The sequence below is a fragment of the Schistocerca cancellata genome, chromosome 3 (assembly GCF_023864275.1).
Source record: "Schistocerca cancellata isolate TAMUIC-IGC-003103 chromosome 3, iqSchCanc2.1, whole genome shotgun sequence".
NCBI classification, from domain to species: domain Eukaryota; kingdom Metazoa; phylum Arthropoda; class Insecta; order Orthoptera; family Acrididae; genus Schistocerca; species Schistocerca cancellata.
The window spans coordinates 621,300,524-621,326,138 of NC_064628.1; the positions used below are offsets into that span (position 1 = coordinate 621,300,524).

General features: G+C 39.3%; 1 protein-coding gene across 3 annotated transcripts in view; it reads left to right on the forward strand.

The window, feature by feature from the left end:
- LOC126175528 (uncharacterized) overlaps positions 1-24,860 on the forward strand; it is a 111,277-nt gene extending 86,417 nt beyond the window's left edge. For all 3 annotated transcript variants that reach the window (XM_049922355.1, XM_049922356.1, XM_049922357.1), the window contains 3 exons: positions 6,784-7,080; positions 7,173-7,769; positions 24,079-24,860. In XM_049922355.1, coding sequence (XP_049778312.1) covers positions 6,784-7,080; positions 7,173-7,769; positions 24,079-24,236 — 1,052 coding nt within the window. In that variant the 3' untranslated portion in view covers positions 24,237-24,860. The remainder of the gene's footprint in view (positions 1-6,783; positions 7,081-7,172; positions 7,770-24,078) is intronic.
- The last annotated feature ends 755 nt before the right edge of the window (positions 24,861-25,615 follow it).

The window sequence follows — 25,615 nt, forward strand, 5'->3', positions numbered from 1 at the left end:
TACCTTTGTGTGTTATTTGGCATATGTACTTTGCTGACAAAATTCCGCCATCTGTGGATTATTCGACTGCTGTATTGTTTTGTGTTTGCCAAGAGAATGGCTGATTATAGCTGATAGCTTGTGTCTGTACATATTGTACAGGCTGGTCATACTCTGCTGGCCCATTGTAGTTGTTTTTGTTAAATTTTTGCCCGTTTCTTTTATATCCACCCTTGAATTTACAGCTTTTGCCATTGTCATTGTGATTACTGTTACCATATGTCTATGTGGGTTAAAGATACCATTTGTGTTGTACTACGAATCCATTGTTCACTTGTTGGTCCATAAATCTCTATGGCACTATCTGTGTATTAACAAGCTTGGGTTGTACTGGTCTCTCTTCGTATATCAAATTTATCGAGTCCAGTATAGATAGAAAGTATCTGGTGTCATGTTCTGGAATGGTAATGAGATTTTCCCTAATGTGAGCAGGAAGATGGCTCTTTAAAATTTTCAGCACGTCTACTTGAGATACCGGGTTCATCCAGTATATGATTTTATTCAAATATTTTTCAAAATAGCTGCTTAAACTTCCATGTTTGCTATTCAATGGAGCTAGGTTGAATACTTCATGCCTGAGATGGCCTCAGAACAATATTTATCCCGAAAGGCTCTCTCAAACTGACCATAGCCATGGCAACGTTCCGCCATATTCATAGCCCATAGTAGAATGTCACCTGTGTATATCCAACAACAAATCTAATCTTCTGGGCTTCGGTTCAGGTATGAGGTAAACCGTTTCAAAATGCTCTGAGAAAGACCACGGGGTTTGTTCTTTTCCCTTCAGAGGTTCTATTCCCTTCAGAGGAAATTGTCGATGCCTGAGTAATCCCTCATCTGCAAGTAATGTTGACAAGCACACTGTGCTGTCTGTGACAGGCGTGTTTGTGTTCACTTGGGGTGTAGCGCATGGTGGTTGTGCTTGCTTGACCGGTACAGCTGCTGGCAAATGTTTTGCATTCTGCAACCTTTGCTATTTTCTGTCAATGGGCTAGCCACGTATTGTGGGTAACCAAAGTATGTAACTTCTCTAAAAGCATGGGTTTGTTTTCTGTCAACTTTTTGTTTTGGAATGTCAGTAGTTTTAGCAACACTGCCTCGTAACCTTTCCTCTGCTTCCTTTAAATTGGAATCTACTGACTTTATTTCTCTTTTAGAGTTTCTTCTACTGTAGATACATAACTTTTGCACTCGGACACTACCTTGTCAGCAAGGGTGTTGCCCTTATCCGGCACCCCAGCTTCAGCTTTGACAGTTGTTTCCTTTACATCAGTACATATCTCATCTCTCTCTGTTTTTTGGCAAATTTTGGTCCTAAACTCAATTGGCCCACTCTTAGACTTTACTTTTGTACTTCTGTAGGTAAGTTTTTGCACACATCTTGCTGACTGCATTCGTCACATTTTTTACCGACGCATCCATTTGGGATTGTCTGTCCTGAATTTGGGAATATGCTTCACTGAGGTTTTGTAACTCACCTGGCAGTTGTTTCTGTTTATCGTCTATGAATGATACTCTTTCCGTTAACGTATTTATATTGCAGGATATCTTGGTAGTTATTTCTTGTTTTAGTTGTTGACTTAGCTCTGTGAACCTCCCGGATAGTTTGTCAAGTAATTCAGTGCATATAGTTTTGCTCACTTCATTGAACTGTTGACTAATATTATTCTTTAGATTGTTAAATACCTGATTTAGCTGTGTTAACTGTTGACCTATACCCTTAAGTTGTTGTGTTCCACTTTCCTGATATTTGTGTTGTTTTGTAAACTGTAGTGTTATTTGTTGCATGAGTTGTATCAAATTGTGTGTCTCACTAGTATTTACATTGCTTTTATGAGCAGACCTCACTGTAGGCACCTGCGTGGATGGTGGAGGTGGCCACAGGGTTGGCAGAGTCTCTGCCACATGGTTGGTCACAAGTGGGAGGAGCTGGTCATAGTGTCATGACACCAAGCCATTGGTGGTGTGCATGATGCGCAGTCGGTGGCCTCAGCAGTGATGGAAGATCACTGGTATCCACTTAGGGTGCCAGCCAACCCACAGGTCCTGACAGCCAATCCCAAACCGAACCGCTGCAAGGGGGCACCGGTGGGTGGCCAGGTGTCAGCCAGAGCAGATGAAGCAGTGTACAGGGCTGCCAGCTGTGAAACAGCTCTGCCGGGCTATGGTCACCAACTGGAATGAACCTATATGAGTTAAAGGACCTACTGAGGGTTCCTCGGGAGAAGATTGCATGATATATTTCTTAATCCAAGTTTTGCAAGTATGGACCAACCGCTCCGACTCACCATTGGACTGAGGTCGAAATGGAGGGGCAGTAACTTGCTGGATGCCACTCTTTGTACAAAAATCTTTAAGATTCTAAGAAACAATTTATGGGCCCTTGTCTGTCACAAGGGTATACCAGAATCCTTCCAAGGAAAAACTCTTTACGACAGCCGTGACAATAGCCACCGTGGGTGTGGATGGGCAGCGAACAACATAAGGAAATTTTGAGAGACCATCAGTTACTACAAGCCCTAAAGAGTTAAGGAATGGATCCACAAAATCAGCGTGAATACGCCCCCTAGGTGGCACCCTGTGGACAGGCTGACACAACACACATGATCTCATTGTCAATACCTGGCCAAAATACATGGCAGCAGGTCAGCAATTTTATATGAGTAACACCCCTATCATCCAGGTGGAGAAGGCGCCAGAGATCTCACCGCAATATGGATGGGATCACAACCCTCATCACCAGTTCTTCAGTAGCCAACTAACCCACCAGCAAGAATGGAGAACACAAGAAATCCGATGCACAGCCCAGTGCCTTATCTGGCCAGCCATGGTGGACAGTTTGAATAACCTGATTTAAGACAGGATTGGCCATGACAGCCACCAAAATTTGAGAACTAATAATGGGAAAACCATCCATCATGTTTTGGAATTTGACATCTAAATGAAAACACAACAGTTCATCTTGATCAAATATTGAATCAGGACCAATCGGGAATTGAGAAAGAACATCCGCATTAGCATGTTGTACTGTGGGGTGGAAATGAATCTTGTAGTTATAGCACAACAAAAAAGGAGCCCAGCATTCCAGACGATGGACCGCTTCATCTGGTAGAGATGCTGAATGATGGAAAAGAAGAGCTAGACATCTGTAATCAGAAAATGAAATTTAGAACCATAAAGGAAAAGATAAAATATTTTGAGTGCATGCACAATAGCAAGGGCTTCATTTACCACCTGTGAGTATCGCTGTTGTGTGTGAATCATGGTTTTATAAACATACACAATAGGGCATTCAGATCTGTCCACATATTTGTGAGTGAGAATGGCCCCATGGCCATACTGGGATGCATCTGCGGCCAAAACAAGATCTTGGCCTAGTTGGAAGGTAACCAAGCAATGCGCCGAGTGTAATTTTGACTTCAACAGTGTAAAAGCACACTCACAGTTGGGTGACCAGTGAAATAATGGATCATGAAGGGCTTGAGCCACTGAGGCCACATCAGGAAGAAATTTATGGTAGTATGCAGTCTTTCCGAGAAAGGTCTGAATCTTCTTGACATCGGCAGGACATGGCAAAGCCGTAATGGCATCACCATGCTGGTGTAAAGGCTCAATGCCTGCACGTGAAGCTTCTAAACTGAGATGATGATAGACAACTGAAAAAAATTGTGATTTGTCCAAGTTACATTTCAACCTGGCAACATGCAGCACCATCGAAGGTTCCACAACTGTTCTATTGAGGAACTGGAGACTACAATATCATCCAGGTAGTTAACGCACCCCGGCATGGAGGCAATGAGTTTCTCTAGTATTCATTGGAAAATAGAATGGGCGCTAGCAACGTTGAGTGGCAGGCACTGGAATTGATATAATCTGAAGGAGGTATTCACTATGAGGGTATGTTTGGAATCAGTCAGTTCCAAGTAGGCTTCGGACAAGTCTACCTTGAAAAAATATTGGCCCCCAGAAAGCCATGCTAAGCGCTCATCCTGACAGAGTAAGGGATAGTTATCAGTAATATACTGTGTATTTACAGACTTTTTAAAATAGCCACAGAGCCAAAGGTTATTGTTATGTTTTGCAACAATTACCAGTGGAGTAGACCATTCACATAAGGAGACGTGTGACAGTACCCAAGGATGTTAGGCAATCTAATTCTAATTTTACGTGCTTCCATAAAGCTATTTGGATTAATAAATGGAAATCGCTATTAGGGTTGCTCAGGCATGAAAAAAACTTGGGCGCACCATTCATTTCATTGTGATGTGAGCCTCGACATCGGTAGCACTACCAAAACCTTGTGAAAACAGTGAGGAAAATTCCGAGCAGTATGTGTCCAGTTGTTGGTACAGAATTTGATCCGAAACAAGATGCACTTCATCAGAAATAGAGAATCCAAACTTTCTGAGAGTGTGTAACCCAAATAAGTTTGCAGTGTTGGCATTATCCACCATTAAAAATGTCAAAGGCCAAACAATTGCTTTATACAGTAGGGGAGTAGACAACAACCCCAATATGAGTATTATTTGTTTGTTGTAACTCACCAACCGATGAGAGATAGAGGACAACACTGCTGATCCAAGGTCCACATAGTTTTGAGAATTTAACAAAGTCACTGCCACAGCCATGTCTACTTGCATTTTTAGCATCTTGTCCATAACACGTACTTCCAACGTATAGTTTGTTTGGTGCTACCATCACTTGGCAAACACTGTTCACATCTGTGTTCACGGCTAATGAATGAGGTTGAGAGTTGCACACATATGCAATTTGTACCTTTTTGTTCACATGACTTGTTCATGTTGATCAAAGCAATACGGGCACAATCATAGAGGAACACATGGCCACTGTTATGATGCTGATTCCTTTGCTGTTTAGCATGGCATCACCTCATGTGTTGTGGAGGCCATGATTGCATGGCCACATCATCATCTTCTGCCTATGAGCTAACTGATTGTGGATGAGGAGGAGAAGCAGTGGAGGCAACTTCACACCAAGCTTCTATCTGATTTCCTAGATACTTCAGAAGGCTGGGCAATGTTCAAAACCGCTATGAGAGAGGCATTTTTACATTGTAAGGTGGGTTCACGAACGTCTCTATTAGGGGCAAGCGTATTATAGCATCACTAACCACCGAATCGGCATATGAGTCCTAGTGACCTTCAGTAATAAACACAATGACAGCTGAGCCTGTGGAGTTCTGCTTCCCAAACTCTGTACGATTGTTGTGGTCACTTTGGACAATAGTAGAACTCAGTGTGAGCAGTATTAACACGAGTTCACTTGCACTGATAAGTAGAGACCAAGTGAAGTAGTTCTTCGAAAGAGAGACTGGCAGGTTCCTGAACAGGAGCTAGCTGACACAAAAGGTGATAAACACAAGGAGAAATCCATGACAGAAAGAAAGCTTTACACATGTTAGGGTCAGAGACACCAGAAGCTTGGAAATGTTGTCGAAGGCATTTTTTATATGCAGTATCATCATATGGAGGAAAAATGGGGGCTGTGTCAACAGTGGTGAACCCCTGCATGTCAGTGAAGTTGGCAAATTATTTAGTGCTACAGAGAGAACCTGCTGCTGGTTGGTGGGAGCTTGCTGCTGTTCAACAAGGGATTGAAGAATTTCATCCACTGGCATGTTGGTCATAGTGAACCTAAAACAAAACATTCTGAATAGAATACCACACTCATTGCCATAAATATTGTAATGTTGCACAAACACAATATCAGAATTCCCACCAACTAACTTTTATGCCACTTCCACATGAAAGGATATACAGAGACACTGAATAAAGTAGTAACCAGTGCAAACACTTTTAAACAAGGAGTACATTAAGTCACAGTCTAACACTGAAGCATACATTAGTCATGTGAAGATGAGTGGTTGAGGACCCCATGTGCTGTCTGGGCCGATGCATGGTGGCCTCATTGGGCTGGCTGTTGAGGTGCGCACTGTTTAATTATGCGTACTCACTGTATAATGTTACAAGATCCTCTTTGGGAAATATTCAGATATTTTGTAGAAAAGCTTGAGTCATTATGATATCACATAGAAGACCAAAAACATTAAATGATTTTAAAATTAATTAACATGTACTAAATATGAGGTGTTAATTCTTAAATCTCTTGCAAGGAAATGCATTTGCTGATAACAGCCTCATAGTAAATATACTCATTTATTAAACCTGTCATTTAAAATCACCATTCCATCCACAGTGAATATAACACTCAAAGAAAGAATTTCTTTAGTATTGTTACTCAGCCTTAGCTTAACACGTGTTGCGTGAAGTGTGTAATTCTAAAAGTCTTTGATCGTATACTTAATGCTCTGAAGGGTCAGATAGATAAAAACTATTTTAAAACTTTACACCATACATTTTTTTGTGTTCATACAGTCACTTTTTGTGGCACTATGACCAGTTAAGTTCAGTTATTATAATTATAAGTTAAGCAGCCTGAAGTACGACTATATAAATGGTGAGCATGTAGCCATAAAAACACTTGAAACATGTAAGACATGTATTATGACTTACTGATGCATTCCAAATTGCAGTGAATTAATGAATATATATTTCACATGATAATTAACTAATTGTACCTAGCAAAAAAACTGAAGATTGAATTTTCCACTGCGTTTATAAATGCTTTTCTTTGCCTGTGTGGATTGAAGACAATGGAAAATTGCTGAATATGATTTTTGTGTGTGAGATGTCAGTCTCCCAATGTTTTTACTGTCTTTTGCAGGTAGTACGGTATGGCATCTCAGACATCGGTTCCAGTTTACTGTAGATGACATACAGTTTCCCCTTATCTTACCAGATTTAGATCATGATGGAACTAATGAACTGCTTGCAGCTTGTGCAATTACAGAGAATCACAAAACAAATACTGCAAAGCGAAACCATTTAATACTAATATCAGGAAAGATGGGCCAGTTACTGGGACAGCCACTGATGGTCTCTGACTGTCCTAGAATAACAAATATCATTTTGGAAACAGACTGGAGAATTACTTGTACATGTGAAGAGGAAGCTGGGAAAGGTGAGCATAGTTATTTTTAGTTGAAATTAGGATAAATATAAGCATATGCATAATTACAACTGCCACTTATGGTTTGTTTTCTCTTCTGACAGATTCTGTGCAGATTATAGCAGTGAATCAACTATATACCGAAATTACTAATCGCACATGGCACATAGATCAGAGCACATACAGAATTCAAAATTTGAAACAGCATGGCCTTCGGAGACCTCCACGGAATACTCATTTGGAAATACATGATATAGGTGACCATCACTTGACAGTGCTAAACAGTGGGAAATGCCCTGGTACATGTCAGACAGAAATAAAAATAGTTTCCAAAGGTCAAAGTAGTATACTGTACAATTACACTGGCAAGAATATGTATGCTATGATCCCTACTGCACTTGACTTCAAGAGGCAGTCAATAGAAGGCTTTGTTCTTAAATTCTGGTTGTGGAATCATCAAAACAGAGAACTGACTGGCAACCCATTCTCCAGAAGTCGTCTCAGAAGAAATGTTCCTGTTACATCAAAGAATCATTATGCTGACAATATAAGTGAACATTGGTTGCATGAACGAGTTGTACTGATTACATTTAATAAAACAAGTACACACATTGTCAACACCAGTCAGAGTGAAATACTGCAGCTTTGCAACAACCAAAGTGATAGCTGTCAGCCAGATCATAAGCTACAAGAGGAATCATGTAAGCAAAATAGTCCTTTTATGCACTAACCTTATCTACAATCTACAGAGTATAAATTAATGTAGATGTCCTTTATAAACATGGATAATTTTTTAAAGTATTAATGTAGGTACAGATTTTCAGGTATACTAAAGAGGCATTTGCTATACAGTATAGAATGAAATGTCTGATAAGCATCCTCTGCTATAACTTTATCTTGTACTAAGATAGTCTCTATAATGTAAAATACAGTTCATTGTCTGGTAACTTCATGTAACAAGACCATAGGCTGTCAGAATTACAAGCCTCACCTTTTAAGTTATACAGACAATCATTAAATGGTATATTTGAGACTTGACATTAGTGTTGTAATATTTGCTATTATTTAAACAGTGGGAACTCAAAAACGTGCCAAGTACTTCATTGACAGTGAATATTTAAAGAAATAGTGTTGCGAAAAAATGGAAATTTCAGGTGAAAGTTTGTGTTGGTTGATTGATTTATTGTGATTGTCATGATGGTCCAACTCTATACAATTAGTTTGCAGTATTTCATCCTGGTCATACTTCTGTCAGCAGTGAATTTGTGAAGGTTGACCAAAAGCAGATGTTGTGCCAGAAGACATTGATGCTATACACATCATTATTGATGAGGGCTGACATGTAACTTATCTTGAGATAGAAGCATTGTTAGGCATATCTTAAGTTGCTGCACATTAGATTTTAACATCAGATGCTTATTTTGAGACAAAACTAAGCAACAATCAAAAGTTTTGTGTTCCAAGATGAATCAAAAATAACAAAAAGTTATTCATTTGCAAAGAACTTACAAGAAAGCTATTGCTTGTTTCTTTGGTTAAACTGGACTTGTTATGACTAAATAGTACCAGCAATTTGTTTGCCACAAGTCATCCATGAAATCAGGACAAGCAACCAAAAATCCTGGCTCATTCTTTATCATGAAAAAAGCCAGCTGTCACACACAATATCAAATAATTGATTATTTGATGAAGAAAACATTGACTCAATGTCTCATTGCCCATGCATATCTGATTTATTGCTCAGTGACTTCTTTCTGTTTTCTTATCTCAAACAGAAAATTCACGCATAGCAATTTTATCAACTGGAAAAGCAATTAAATGCTGACAAAAGCATGACCACAGTGAAGTTCTGTAAACTAATTTTAAGTAGTCTTTTCTGTAGGTGATTGATTACCAAGAATTAAACAAAGTAATTTGGGGCATTGTTGTCTAGTTTAACCTTAATAAAAACTGTGACAAATCATACAGTAAAAAATTTCACGTGAAATTTCTATTTTTTTCACAACACTTCAAACTCTCATTGTAAGTCAAATATTCATGCAGTTTCTGATCATAGATAATGGTTTTGGTCAGTCTTGGTTCATTTTAGGTGTATGTAGTGAGTGATCACATTTAAATTACCATGAAGATTTTTTAGCTCTGAATTGTAATACTGTATTTCTTTATTGCTATACAAACATTATGAAAAATCATGTCACACTGGCACATTTATAATGGCAACATTCATATTGCACATTTATAAAACCTTGCAGTTCGGTCTCACTTTCTATTCGATAGATATCAATGCCACTGTATATAATTGCAACATTTTCTTTTTAACTGGCTTGTTTCTGCAATAATATTTTCTATTACAACATCCCCCCCCCCCCCCCTTGAAACATGGATGTTGCTGTCAGTGAGTTAGCTTGCATGCCTCAGTGATACAGATAGCCATACCATAGGTGCAACCACAATCAAGGGGTATCTGTTGAGACAAGTGATTCCTGAAAAGCAGCAGCAGCCTTTTCAGTAGTTGCAGGAGCAATAGTCTGGATGATTGACTGATCTGGCCTTGTAACATCAACCAAAACAGCCTTGCTATGCTGGCACTGTGAACAACTGAAAGCAGGTGGAAATTACAGCCATAATTTTTCCCAAGTGCATGCAGCCTTACTGTGTGGTTAAATGATGATGGCATCCTCTTGAGTAAAATATTCCAGAGGTAAAATGGTCACCCTTATGGATCTCCAGGCAGGGTCTACTCAGGATGATGTCGACATCAGAAGAAACATAACCAGCAGTCTACAGATCAGAGTGTGGAAAATTAGAACCTTTAATCAGGCTGGTAGGTTAGAAAATTTACAATGGAAAATGGCTAGATAGAAGTTAGGTATAGTGGGAATTAGTGAAGCTCAGTGGCAGGAAGAACAGCCCTTTTGGTCAAGTGAGTGCAGGGTTATAAATCTAACATCAAATAGGGGTAATGCAGGAATGAGTTTAATAATGACAAAGAAAATAAGAATGTGGGTAAGATATTACAAACGGAATAGTGGATGCATTATCATAGCATGAAGCCCATCCTTCCACAGAAGTACAAGTTTATATGCCAACTAGCTCTGCAGATGATGAAGAGATTGAAGAAATGTATGATGAGATGAAAGAAATTATTGATATAGTTAAAGAAGTCGAAAATTTATTTGTGACGGGGGACTGGAATTCGGTAGTAGGAAAGGGAAGAGAAGGAAAGATAATTAGTGAATATGGACTCGGGGATAGGATTGAAAAAGGAATCTGCCTGGTAGAATTTTGCAAAGAGCATAATTTAATCATCACTAAAACTTGGTTTAAGACTCATAAAGGAGGTTGTATATGTGAAACAGACATGGAGATACCAGAAGATTTCAGATTGATTATAGAATGGTAAGACAGAGACTTAGGAACCAGATCTTAAATTGAAAGCCATTTCCAGGAGCAGATATGGACTCTGACCTCAATTTATTGGTTATGAACTGTAGATTAATACTGAAGGAATTGGAAAAAGGTAGCAGATTAAAGAGATGAGACCTGGATAAGTTGAAAGAACCAGAGGATAGTTGACTAGACAGGGGAAGAAGATGAATGGGTAGCTTTAAAAGATGAAATAGTCAAGGCATCAGAGTATCAAATAGGTAAAAAGAGAAGGCCTAATACAAAACCTGGGCTAAAACAAGAGATGTTGAATTTAATTGATGAAAGCAGAAAGTTAAAAAATGCAGCAAATGAAGCGACCAAAAGGGAATACAAACATTCAGAAAAACAGATTGACTGAAACTGCAAAATGACTAAGTACGATTGGCTAGATGACAAATGTAAGAGTTTAGAAGCATACAAGGTGTGTTCAAAAAGTAAGGTGACTTTATGTTTTATGAAAAAATATTTATTTATTCATCAGTATTCGTGTTGTCCTCTTGAAAGTAATCCCACTCACATACAATACACTTCTACCAACGCTCCTTCCAATCCTCGAAGTACTTCTCATAAGCACTTTTTGCTACAGCCTTAAGTACTTCCGGTGATGCAATTTTTATTTCCTCAATTGTTGAAAATCTTCATCCTTTCATAGGTCTCTTTAGTTTTGGGAACAGGAAAAAGTTGCAGGGGCCAAATCCAATGAATATGGTGTCTGCGGCATGATTGTCATGTTGTTTTCGGCCAAAAAATCTCTCGCAAGCAATGATGAATGAGACATGCATTTTTCCACAATTCCAGATGTTTTTTTCGTATTGCTTCTCTCAAACAGCACATTACTTCAAGGTAATACTCCTTAATGACCATACGACCTTGAGGCAAAAATTCATGATGCACTATGCCACAGTAATTGAAAAAAACAGTGAGCAAAACTTTGACATTTGATCGAACTTGGTGTGCATTTTTCGGTCTTGGCTCTCCGGGATGCTTCCATTGGGATGATTGGGCTTTGGTTTCAACATCATAACCGTAAACCCATGTTTCGTCACTAGGTGTGACCCTTTTGAACAAATCAGGATCATCATTGACGACATTCAAGGTCATGCAATGGTTGTTCTGCTCAAAATTGAGAAGTTTTGGAACAGACTTCGCTGACACACGTCTCATGCCCAAAACATCTGAAAAAATTGCATGACATGAGCCAACCGATAAGCCAACATCCTCAGCAACTTCTCTTACGGTAATTCAATTATTTTCCAGAACGATTTTCTTCACAGCTTTGATGTTCTCATCTGTTGTTGATGTGCTGCGGTGTCCAGAGCGAGGTTTGTCATTGGCATCTTCTCGGCAAACTTGGTAGAGCTCATACCACTTGTAATTATTTTTTTTTTATTTATAGCAGACTCACTGTATGCCACTGTCAACATTTCAAGTGTTTTAGAGCACTGTATTCCATTTTTAATTCTTTACCCCATTTTTTTTTTTTTTTTTATAATCAAAGATCTCCGAGCACACTAAAAAATTCTAACATTTCTATCTGTCAAAAACAAAGTAAGTATGCAGGGTTGTTCACTAAAGTACGAGCAGCTCTTAGTGGCTCACCATCTTACTTACAACTGTTCATGACGTCGCCTTCCCAGCTTAGATCTTTTTTAATATGTGACTTGTAAGTACTGCATCTTTTTCCAGTCAGTACAAACTTTAATTTTATTAATGTATTATATACTTAATATGTTTTAGAACAGTTAGTCTAATTCTGAAGACGATGCTCATAGTAGCGTCGAAGCCTGGTCAATTTTGACTTAATATTTGTGACTGAGGGCTTATAATACAAAAAAATAAAGATTGATAACCAAATGTACGTTGACTGTGCAATTTGAAAAGTCACCTTACTTTTTGAACAGCCCTCGTATTTCACCAGGGGATAGATACATACCACCTACAGGAAAATTAAAGATGCCTTTGGGGGAAAAGAGAAGCAGCTGTAAGAATACCAAGAGCTCAGATGGAAAAGCAGTCCTAAGGAAAGAATGGAAATCTGAAAGGTGGAAAGAGTATGCAGTGTGTCTATACAAGGGAGATGGGCTTGAAGACAATATTATATGAAGGGAAGTGGTTGTAGATGAAGAGGGGGTGGGAGATATGATACTGTGAGAAGAATTTAACAGAGTTCTGAAAGACCTAAGATGAAACAAGGCCCCGGTAGTAGATGATATTCTGTCAGAGCTACTGACAGCTTTGGGAGGGCCAGACAGACAGCCATGACAGAACTCATCCATCTGATGTACAAAATGTACAAGACAAGTGAAATAACCTCAGACTTTAAGAAGAATGTAATAATTTCAATTCCAAAGAAAGCAGATGCTGACAGATGTGAATATTACAGAACTATGGGTTTAATAATGGAAAAACTGGTAGAAGCTGACCTCATGGAAGATAGGTTTGGATTCCAGAGAAATGTAGGAACATGCAAGGCAATAATAACCCTATGATTTGTCTTAGAAGATAGGTTAAGGAAAGGCAAACCTACATTTATAGCATTTGTAGTCTTAGAGAAAGCTTTTGACAATCTTGACTGGAATACTGTCTTTCAAATTCTGAAGGTGGCAGGGGTAAAATACAGGGAGCGAAAGGCTATTTACAATTTGTACAGAAATCAGATGGCAGCTATAAGAGTCAAGGGGCACGAAAGGGAAGCAGGGGTTGGTAAGGGAGTGAGACAGGGATGTAGCCTATTCTCAATGTTATTCAAGCTGTACATTGAACAAGCAGTAAAGGAAATCAAAGAAAAGTTTGAAATAGGAATTAAAGTTGAGAGAGAAGAAATAAAAATTGTAATTTTGTCAGAGACAGTAAAGGACTTGGAAGAACAGCTGAACAGAATGGACAGAGTCTTGAAAGGAGGATATAAGATGAAAATCAACAAGAGCAAAACAAGGCTAATGGAATGTAGTCAAATTGAGCTGGATGATGCCAGGGAAATTAGATTAGGAATTGAGACACTTAAAGTATTAGTTGAATTTGCTGTTTGGGCAGCAAAATAACTGATGATGAACAAAGTAGATAGCATATAAAATGTAGACTAGCAATGGCAAGCAAAGTATTTTTGAAGAAGAGAATCGAATATAGACTTAAGTATATGGAAGTGATTTCTGAAGCTAATCGTCTGGAGTGCAGCCATGTGTAGAAGTGAAACATGGGATGATAAACAGTTTAGACAAGAAGAGAATAGAAGCTTTTGAAATGTGGTGCTACAGAACAATACTGAATTTTAGACAGGTAGATCATGTAACTGATTAGGAGGTAATGAACAGACTGGAATTGGAGAGACAAGAAATCTGTGGCACAACTTGACCAAAAGAAGGATTCGGTTGATAGGACACACTCTGTGACATCAAGGGGGTCACTAGTTTAGTACTGGAGGGAAGTGGGGGAGGGGGGGGGGGAGTTCAGGGGGGTTACAGTCACAGATGGAGACTAAGAGATGAATACAACAAACAGATTCAGAAGGATGTTGGTTGCAGTAGTTATTCGGAAATGAAGCGGCTCACACAGGATAGTGTAGCAAGGAGAGCTGTGTCAAACCAGTCTTTGGACTCAAGGCTGCATCACCAACATTTAATGTGGCACCAGGTTTAGCTTTTGTAAATACTAAATGCTTTGTCCAGACATTTTCATGGATGGATACAGATAGGTATTTTCCATTATTGTTGGCATAAAGTAGGAGCATTTTCTTGCCATCAGAATTTTCTTATTTGAAACTTTACCAGGTGCTTTGTTGTTGCACTTTATATCTCCTGTGCTGGTGGTTTCATCGCAGAGTCTTGTACCAGAAGCTGACTTAATGATTATCACTGGAGCTATACTTAAAGCTATGCTTCCTTATACATTTTATTTGGCACATGCCGTGTTTTCCGAAAAGAATGACCATTAACAACTATGCTGTTTTTGGTTAGGCAGTGTTTGTGATAGGTTCTATCAATTTTTTTCCAACTCTTTATATTTTGTCACAAGTTCTTGGTATTTGAAGTTGATTGTCACTATATTTTCTGTTAAGCACTTATTTTTCTTTTTGGCTGTAGTGTGTTCCTTATTTAATTTTTCACAGCACTCATACACCCAAGGATCCAGGTGGTAGTAGGGATGGTGGAGAGGAATTAAAGGAAGTGGTTCATGTCCTTGATGCAAGAAATTAGGCTCCAAATAATGGGTTGGAGGTATTGGTCAGCTAAAGTTGAAATGCTTTCCATGGGAGTACAGTAACCCAATACAATTAGGCGCCACTTTGGTGTTCCGTAGGCACCATGTTGTGTGGTTTTCTATATACTTGTACCCTGCCATCAGCATGTGCACCACTACTCATGAGTCTAGACTACACTTGACTATGAGGAATAACAGCTTCTGTATCTTCATAATGAGTAAGCATTTCTAATACTGTTTTGTTATCCAACATTGAAATGGTAAGTGATTTGCCGAACTGTTGTCCCTCTGTTCTTTGTTACAAGCAGTGACTGTCAGTGGTGCCTGTTGTCATAACGTGTTGACCATGGTAATTTACTTTGGCAGAGATGGCTTTCCCTTAATTGTAATAATCTAATAATTGTATGAGGGTAAGTCAATTATTATCTGCATAGTAGTTATAAAATTTTATTGTAATCAAATAGGAAACTTAAAAGAACATCATTTTTCAACATAGTCTCTTTGCATTTTAATGTACTTGGTCCATCGTTGTACAAGCTTCCTGATGCCTTCATAAAAGAAGGTTCTCAGTTAAGCTGCTAGCCAGGAATGCACTACTTCTTTCACTGCTTCATCCAAGGCAAATCGACAGCCCTTTAATGCCAGTCTAAGTGCACCAAACAAGTGATAGTCAGAAGGGGGAAGATCAGGACTATATGGAGGATGATCCAGTACTTCAAATTTGAGTTATTGGAGTGTTTCAGCAGTGTGGGCAGCAGTATGCAAACGGGCATTGTCGTGCATCAACACAACACCTTTTGACAGCAATCCTCGGTGTTTGCTTCAAATTGCAGGCTTGAGCCTGGCAGTAAGCATCTCACTGTAACGTACACTGTTCATTGTTGTGCCCCTTTCCCCATAATGTTCCAGTACTGGACCTTGTGTGTCCCAAAAAACTATAAGCATCAGTTTTCCTGCAGACAGTTGGGTCTTGAACTTTTTCTTGCACAGCAAATTTGGATGTTTCCATTCCATACTCTGCCGTTTACTCTGTGGCTCGTAATGATGGATCCATGTTTCATCACCAGTAATGATCCTGTCTATGAAGTTGTGCTCTTCATTACCATAGCGATCCAAATGTTTTTTGCAAATGTCCAAGTGCGTTTGTTTATGCAACTGTGTGAGTTGTTTTGGGACCCATCTTGCACAAACTTTATGAAACCTAAGTCTGTTGTGGATAATTTTGTAGGCAGAACTGTGACTAATTTGCAGATGATGTGCCATTTCGTCAATAGTTAATTGTCTGTCTACGAGAATCATTTCATGTGAACACTCAATGGTTTCTTCATTTGTGGCAGTAAATGGTCGTGTGGCTCCTTCATCGTGCATAACACCTGTGCGACCATTTCGGAATTTTTCAATCCATTCGTAGACACTCTGTTGTGGCAAAATACTGTTCCTGTACTGTACCGAAAGTATTCGATGAATTTCAGCTCCTGATACGCCTTCTGACCACAAAAAAAAAAAAAAAAAAAAACAGATCATTGAATGTTGCTCATCTTTGGTGCAAATAGACAGCAGAGCAGCCATAATCAACAGCACAACAATGATAACAAAACTAACCTAGCAGCTTGAAAATTGCAAAGATATAACAACAAATAGACGAAGCATGTGTCATCAACATAAAATGACGGTACTACCAAAATAAACAAAAATATAACTAAATTGCAAATAATAATTGAGTTACCATCATATTACTTTGTTGATGTTGTGGCATGTGAAAACACCAGTGCATACACAGCCTCAGAAGATGAAGTGTCCCATATGTTGAGCATTCACTATCTGTCCATGATAAAATGCACGCTGATTTGTGTCTTGCCCATTCTGCTCTCCACTATGATGCCAGTGGCTGGTACTACATTTGGATTGTGTGACATGCTAAGTATTCCATTCACCAAGATGACTATTTTGCCCCCTCTATCATATCAGCTATTCCAGTGCAAATATTAATGACTGTACACCATACAGTTAACCAATATTTTTAATTAAATTAATATGGTACTGGAAAATCCCAACTTGAATATAAATAATGGAAGAAGTGAAAAGAAAAATTAGAGCTTAACATCCCATTGACAGTGAGGTCATTAGAAACAAAGCGCGAGCTCAGATTACAAAAGGATGGGAAATGAAATCAGCTGTGCACTTTCAAAAAAGACGATTCAGGGAAATCATGGATGACCTAAATGTGAGTGATTGGACAGGGATTTGAACCGTCATCCTCCCAAATAAAAATCCAGTGTGCTAACCACTGTGCTACCCCACTTGGTGGAAAAAAGTGAAGATAATCGCTCACCAAGTAGTTAGGACATTGGGCAATTGATAGCTTCATAGGCTAAAAATGTTTGATGTTGTTGCTATACTTTTGGAAAATATTCTTTCTCAGACCTAAACAACAACATATACACATACACACCAATGGCTTCATTGTCCATATACTACACTGTCTTGAAGCTGCAGCCTGACCTGGGCCAGGAGGTGGGTCTGATGGAGTGGGTGAGAGGAAATGGGAGGAGGAGGGGGAAGTGTGGAGGTGGGAAGGAAAGAAAGCCTGATACCTAGGAAGAAGAAACAGCAAGAGCATGGAGTAGGCATGTGGGACCAGTTTCAGTTAAAATATTCATGAGTGACACGCAGTGAAGTGGAGAAGCAGGTTGGGAATGGAGAGAGGGAGAAAAGAGCAGAAGGAAGACTGCAAGAGGTCAGCGTGGTGTACATTAATGTAACGAAGTGGGATGCATAAGGGCAGGGACAGAGGTGGGCGTAGAGAGGGGCTAGCAAATATTGAAGTTATGACGACTGCTGGTTCGAAGGATGTGTCACAGTAATAATTCCCATGTACATAATTCAGAGAACCAGATGGCATGGGCTATGGAGCTTCCATCATCACCTCCCACTGTTCCCACCGTATTACTACTTACCTATATGCTTGTCAGTGTTGAAGAACCTTCCTCTGCAATAACAAGCCGTTCCTCTTATTCCTTTGTGCCCTTGCTTTCCTAACATCTTACAAACTCCAAACCCACTACCTCATTCATTATACACCAGACCATCTATATCTTTATTCACAATGCCTTCTCCTATGATAGAAAGATATTCAAAGTAGCTCACAGTACAATTGTGGCACCATCATATCCCATCCAGTTAATTGATCATCCAGAGAAAATCTTCATAGCTACCTAAGCTCCCATACCCCTTTTTCTGGTTCAGATTCATTGAAGTTATTTTCAGGAAATGGACCCAGAGCCAAGACACAATCTTTTCTTACCTACTTTTCCTAACCTACCTTTTGGCCCAACACATTTAATTTATTTTTCATTAAATGATTTCTCATTTGTGGCATCAATACTGATTTCAGAGCCTCATTTTACCACTGCTATATACTTCATAATTCAGTCAAATTTCTGGGTGATGTGACTAACTCCAAAAGAGATGCCTCTGACAAAGGGACAGATGACCTTTCTGTTTAGTCCCTTAACCTTCAGCCAAGCTTCCTATCCATTTTATCTGATCCTCTTTTCCTCAGCGTAACACATACTTGAACATTGATCTCCACCTCTCCTGTGACTCCATAAGAATGTGCATATAAAGCTCACTAACCATTGAGAGGCCCTCCACTTAAATAGTTACTACCCTTTGTACACTAAAAAATCTGTTACATGTAATAGACACCTGTGGACAGCACACGTTTAGTAATGAACGATCTCTTGCCCATTTTGCTGATGGTCTTACGAAGGTCTTCACAGACAAGTGCTGTCCTCCAAACCTAGTCCACAAACACATACCCCATGACATACCCACAGATGCCCTTAGTTCTCCAAGCACACCTTTGTTCCCCTCTCACCTGCCTCCCCCCACCCCCCACCCCACCCCATACCAACTGGAAAGGACCGCCTATCTAATTACTTAATATCACCACAAGACTGGAACTACTCACCCATATCCTCTACCTTCCATTGTGCCCTGAAATGAGGATTATCCTTCCCAAAACCTGTGCAGCCTCTCGCAAGATGATATTCTGCCACCCACTCAATCTATGAAATATCCTATAGTGCGCGTCATATATCTTGGCGGCCGAGTTTAGGTTCGTTCTGCGCATCTGACGTCACAAATGACAGTCAGCCAATGAACAGAGAACGACGTTGCCAGATCTCGACTGCAGTGCAGAGCACCGACGAGTGTCTTCAGTTTTAGAAACGTTCAGTCATAAATGAAGTAATTGAACAAAAGCAATGTCTTGATAGCAGACTTCCTTTTATAGAAAGTTTGGAAAAAGCATTCTTTACACCAATTGCTTCATATTCTATTAATTAATTAAACCAAACAAACAATAAGCCTCCTAATTCAGGCGGTAGCAAGGAAAGGTGTTTGTATCAGTCTCACGAACCGCTTTTTCGCAATAAAGAACAGCGGTAATTGTTTATTTCCTATTGTACTTCGACGCAACGTGAGTAATTCATAGTCACCCCAACAGTGTTTGTCGGTATTTTGCATACGTTTAGAGTGCTCCAGGAGATCTCTGACACGAGGAGCTGCGTTAGCGTAATGGTTAAGGTGTTGGGCCGCTAATCGGAAGATTCTGAGTTCAAGCGTTGTTGCTTACTTAATATTTTATTCATTTAAAAACAATAGCGAAATGTCTTATTTAATGAATTTTATTCGTTTGAATGTAATGTTTTGAAATTTCCTGTGCTTTTTCTCTCCATTATAAACATAATAAGTTTTCAGTTTTTCTAATTTTCTCCTCCAATATTTCTTTTCACAGCAATTAAAAACAATGAAAAGGCACACATGCAATATTCATGTTATCCGTTTTGTTTGTATATCGTCTCTTCCGCAGTCGCTGTTTTACTATTCATATTGAGATATATTCTTTTGCGGCAGTATTAAAAGTATTATTTAGAGCAGAATTTCGGCTCGTACGTTGTCGAGGTATTTGATTGTCTGACGGAATTCTTTGCTTCGCTGCTTTGGCAACATCATATTCAATGTTTTCGTCGACTGATCTATGTTTTGGCAAGTATTTGCTGTCCGTTGTGACAAACATAAAATGTTTGCGCACTGCGCCTCACTGGCAATATATTTTAGTTTTATGTTTTATTGCGTCCAAAATTCAGTTTTGTGTACTTCGCCAACTTCGTTTTAATCAGAACGTTTTAGAAAACAGCGAAATGACTCTGGTATAAAGAAAGTTTTGTTACAGTTGCTAAAGATAGAATATTTCCCAAGTGTAATATTTCCCAATTTATAAACACTGTTTATGTTATAAAGGGTGTTCATTTTAACTGGGGACATTGAAATCTCTTGAAAACGAAACACAGAGCTAAAAGAAATCCTAATGAAAATTAGTTCCTCCCGGAAGGGGACATCCAATTATAACAAATTTGACCACAAATTCGTCGGATTTGGTATCATTGGATTTCCCCTCTGAGACAAAAGAAATTTATTTATAAATTTGTTTGATCCAATGTGTAGATTTGCGGATATTTCAATGTCTCCAATTAAAATGAACACTCTGTATAGTTGGAACCATGAACGACTGCGGTCGATTTAAGGCTCGTTCTACGCACCTGACGTCACGCATCCGCTGACAGCCAATGAGTGTTCAGTAGTTTTCTGAACGGTCTGCTGGGAATGTCTTGGCGAGTGCGAGTGTTAAATGTGATTGTAGTTATTCTTTGGTGAATTTTTATCGCATTTGTTGCAAGTTGTCATGGCTGATTATGGTGGTAAGCGACAAACTCTCCATAAACAGGCGAGGGACATAATTTACCGGATACACGCTTTTTTCAAGCGCGAAGCAGAAAACGGTGGACCTATCACGGATGTCGCCAGATCTCAGGAACGCACTGCAGAAGCGACAGGCGTTAGCTTGAGAACCGTTCAGCGGATTGCCAATGAAGGAAAGTTATCTACGGAGACCTGTGGAAGCCCACTTTTCAGATCGCCAGGGAAATATCGCACTCGTGAGAGGACTGTAACTAATTTAGATAATTTCGACAAAGATGTTCTAAGACGAGAAGTGCTCAACATGTACAACACAGGCGAATTTCCTACTGTAAAAAAATCACTGTGGAAATGCGTGAAACCATAAATTTTAAAGGTAGCATGACTTCAATGAATAGAATACTTAAAAACATTGGATTCAAATATGTACATACAAATGACGGAAGAAAGTTTTTAATGGAACGTAGTGATATCGATGCTTCAAGGGCCCAGTTTTTAAGACGTATTATTGAAGTAAGAAAATCCGGGAATAAGAACATTTTTTTCTTGGACGAAACATGGGTAAACCAAAATCACACAAGGAAAGTGTGTTGGAAAATGAGTGATGGTTCGGGTGGGTTTAAAGTACCAGTTGGTAAAGGTGGACGAATAATTGTGCTTCACGCTGGCTCTGCTTCTGGATTCATTCCAGAAAGCAAATTAGTGTTCCGAGCAAAAAAGAGAAATTCAGGGGATTATCATTCCGAAATGAACTCGGAGACATTTAAATTGTGGTTTAGGAATCAGTTTCTCCCTTACTTGCCTCCAAACTCGGTGATTCTAATGGACAATGCGAGTTATCACTCTGTTGTTGTTGACAAGACACCCACAACAAGTACAAAAAAAGCCGATATCATGTTATGGCTTGCAAGTAAAAATATACCACATACTGCCAACCAAACTCGTGCTAAAATGTTGAATCTTGTAGTGCTTCATAAACCTCGCACAAAAGTTTATGAAATCGATTGTATTGCACAGGAACATGGACTCACAGTTTTGCGTTTGCCACCGTACCATTGCCAATACAATCCGATAGAGTTAATTTGGGCACAAGTGAAAGGGTATGTCGCAGAACGAAACGTGACATTTAAATTTGCCGATACAGAAAGGCTTCTGCACGAAACACTTGACAGAATTACTCCTTCAGCATGGGCTGAATGTTTTCGGCATGCACAAAGGCTACAGGAGGAGGACATGGACAGGGAAATTGTAATTGACAATCTGCCTGAACCCATCGTCATCACTCTTAAGACCTGATGATTCGGACTGCGACACTGACTACAGCGATGCAGAAGACAATCGCAGCGATTGACAACAATGAAAGGCAAGGCACATACACAATAATACTCATGTTCTCTTTCTTGTTTTTGTTCCACAGTTGCAATTTTACCAATGGTATTGAAATATATTCCTCTTCTGCAACTGTAATAAGCGTCTTATTTAGACCAGACGCGTTTTTCTCTTTTGAAGCATCTTCAGTGGACAGCATTTTGTCTCCATTGCCAAGTCACCTTTCGTAGTTTTGTGCTGAGGTAACACAATATTCAACGTTTGTGTCAGCCGATCAGTGTTTTAGCAAATAAATGCTCTTTGTGTGTGTGCCACACACAAAAATTATATTTGACATAGCTCAGAGCACAGTATATTCAAGTCCTAATGTTTTTGTAAGTCCACAGTTTTGTTTAACGTATTTTGTGTACTTCCTTTTGATTGATTGAAGTGCTTTAAAATAAAGTCAAACGCGCCCGGTGTAAATAAAACTTTTATTACAGTCGCCAAAGACGTAATATTTCTCAATATTACATACGACACCAATCTGGTACTTAAATTAAATGAGATATTGTTATACAGTAAATTTTATATGAAATTTAGGTATCTTGTCCACATTTCATTCTCAACATTGTGGTAACTACAATCGAACATACGGAAAGTATACGCTATGAACTTTACCTCTGCAAACTCTTCAAAATTTCGTGCAACGGTTTACTACATTTAATGCTGCAATATAACTTCGTTGAAAATCGAAACAAAATTAAGTCATTTATGGGGGGAAGTTATCAGTCAAGAAAATGTGTCAAAATCAAATTTTTGGACCAAATAGTTTTTGTGAAATCGAATGATAAGTGTGTCAAAGCAGTCGGAACACTATGTGTCTGCACAGGCGAGCAGTGCAGTGGTTACAAAATCGCGCACGGCGCAGAATGCGGGGAGCACGTCTCTGAATGTGTGTGTGAAATCTTATGGGACTTAACTGCTAAGGTCATCAGTCCCTAAGCTTACACACTACTTAAGCTAAATTATGCTAAGGACAAACACACACACCCATGCCCGAGAGAGGACTCGAACCTCCTCCGGGAGCACGTCTCTGTAGCAGCGAAAGGTTTAATGCGGCCGTGGTGGCTTTACTTCATAAACTGCGCGCTCCCCCCTAAACGTAAGTTTGCGAACTACACTGCTACGGCGCTGCTTCTCTTGACGCATGCAACTGGCAACGCTGCAATCTCCCGCGTCTGGGCGGGCATGCGCGAGCCGCCAATATAAATGAATTGAACTATAGTCCATCCTTATGCCAGACCTATTCCCATATTTCACATACCTGGGGAACACCCTGGTACAAGACCTATGCTTTGCAGCCACCAAGTATATATTATTCCAGTCCCATCAGAGGCATATTCTACCCTCCCGTGAAAACAGTCATGTCACTTACCAATTGTGCTGTAACTTCTCCACAGACATTTTGTGATCATCATCATCAGTCAGCTGTCCACCTAAATAATGGCTACTGCCAAACTCTGCATAACAGCAGAGTCTGTCACCTAGTGGCAGAAAATACTGATGAAAACAACATTTTGAACCTGAATGGTTACTCCATGACCCTGCTACCTTGATCCTTTGATCCCAAAATCCCCCTGACCCCAAGTATTGATATCTTCTGTTCCACATCCACCTCCACTCTTGTCCTTACATCTTCTCATTTAATTGCATTAATTAACAGCTCATAGTGCAGTCTGCCAGCTTCTCTGGTGTACATAGGTGGGAATTGTCCTTGCAACACATCCTTTGATGCCAGAAACCTCCTGACCCCCAATGTTTGCTGCCCCTTGCCCCACACTGACCTCCACTCCAGTCATTATGCTTTTTCACTTCACTTCATTTCATTAATCAGCAGACGATAGCCCAGTCTCCCTATTCCTCTGTTCTATATCCCTCCTTTCTCAATCTACCTCCCACTTGATCAAATGCCAGACACGACTTCCATTGCTGGTGTCAGGATGGACTCACTGATGCCACCCTTGTTGCCTCTCCCTCCCAGCTGTCAGTCTGTCTTATTTTCACTCCGCCCCCATCGTTTTGCTCCATTCACCCATTCCATTATATGTGGGTTGCAATGTTGCCAATTACTTGCGTTCTCTCTCTCTCTCTCTCTCTCTCTCTCTCTCTCTCTCTCTCTCTCTCTCTCATTCTCTCATTCTCTCATAGTGTAGTGGTCATGGGGGAGGGGGTGTGTGTGTGTTACTGGTAGCAGAGTAAAGATATAACACTTAGAGTTTACTGATGGTGGCATATTCTTTCTCTTTTCAGTGTTGGTTGCCGATCTGGATGGCGATGGTTCCCACGAGCTGATATCATATCTTTCAACATTTAGTGATGGGCAGTCTCCAGGAAATCTCCAATCTCACATTCGTGTAATACGACTTGAAGCTGAATTGCCAAAGCTATATGAAGAAGTTGTGCATTAGCACCACTAGCACTGGATGCAGTAGGGTTAATTTTTCAGTTATAAATGTGTTGTTTGTGATTTAACACACAAAATAATGAAATGGTGTGTTTACACTTGAGTGGAGAAATGTGAATTTTTATGTGTGGGCTACTAGCTACCATCTTCTAATTGCAAATATTTTACACAGGTCATGCATTTGCTTGACATGTCATTCATTATCAGTATGTCTGAAAATTTAAAGAGAAAGAATATCCATTGCGTGTTTTGTTTTCATTACTTTATTGGAGAGTGATCGTGCACACTATGTAGTGCAACGAAAGTAAAGAACTATAATAATAATATAAATTTTTATTATTGTTATTTTCCACTAGTCACTGATTTTATGGCAGCTCTTGATCTTTAAAAGATGTACAAACATTGAATAGTTTCTTCATTCATTCTAATTTGTGTTTTTAATTTATTATTTTATTTAGGTAATGTACCACGTGTATCTATATATGCAGTTTAAGCAGCCAATGCAACAGTCCCAAATATGATAACTAGTTTTGTATTCTGTCCCCTCTTTTGACAATATTTCATTTTCAGCACTGTAGAATCTGTCTGCAAAAAAAGAAAGTCATTACATTAAAAGCTTTCCTTCGAAGTTAATGGATTTTATAATATAATTTGATTCTGAACAGCAAAAAAAAATTGATCAATTTGATAAATTTTTGCTTAAAGAATAGAACTGTGCGGCAGGGTACATTACAGCACATCATTAAATAAGGTGTTACAGTTCCTGGGTAACCAGGTAAGTTTTATATCCTAGGTATTATATTAGCAGTAATGTTATATGTAGGTTGCATTGTTGCCAACTGGAATTCTTTATTGTATGCTTGTAATGGTCGCCTGGTTGTAGATATTGCTAATTGCTATAATCGCACTATTTCACTCCCATTTACGGAGCTTGTTAGCACTTGATGTTAGGTTGGTGCCATTAAAATGCATTGTGTTGTGGTAATCGCTGCTACTTGCTGGATCGCTGCTGTCTCTCGATGCTGATGCTGGCTCTACATCTGGTTGTCTAGGGTTAAAAACATGAGGTCCCGTGTTTTTCATGTGCTTTTGATGATAAAGAACGAGCGAAACCAACAAATATGTAAACTTCAAATATTTCTTACTCTGGTGGCCATCTTAATTCCACTGTCCACCCAAGACCATGACTCAACACAAAGTAGTACTTCTGTTACATGTTCTTTGCATTGTTTATCCACCTCAAACAATAATACACAAACACACTGTACCAAAGTGACATTCCGACTGCCTCTCAACCCTTCTTGCTGCTCGTATTTATAACATTGTCAAAGAACTACTAAAAAGAGATATAGTTTATAAGTCACATGTACATCTGTTATCATA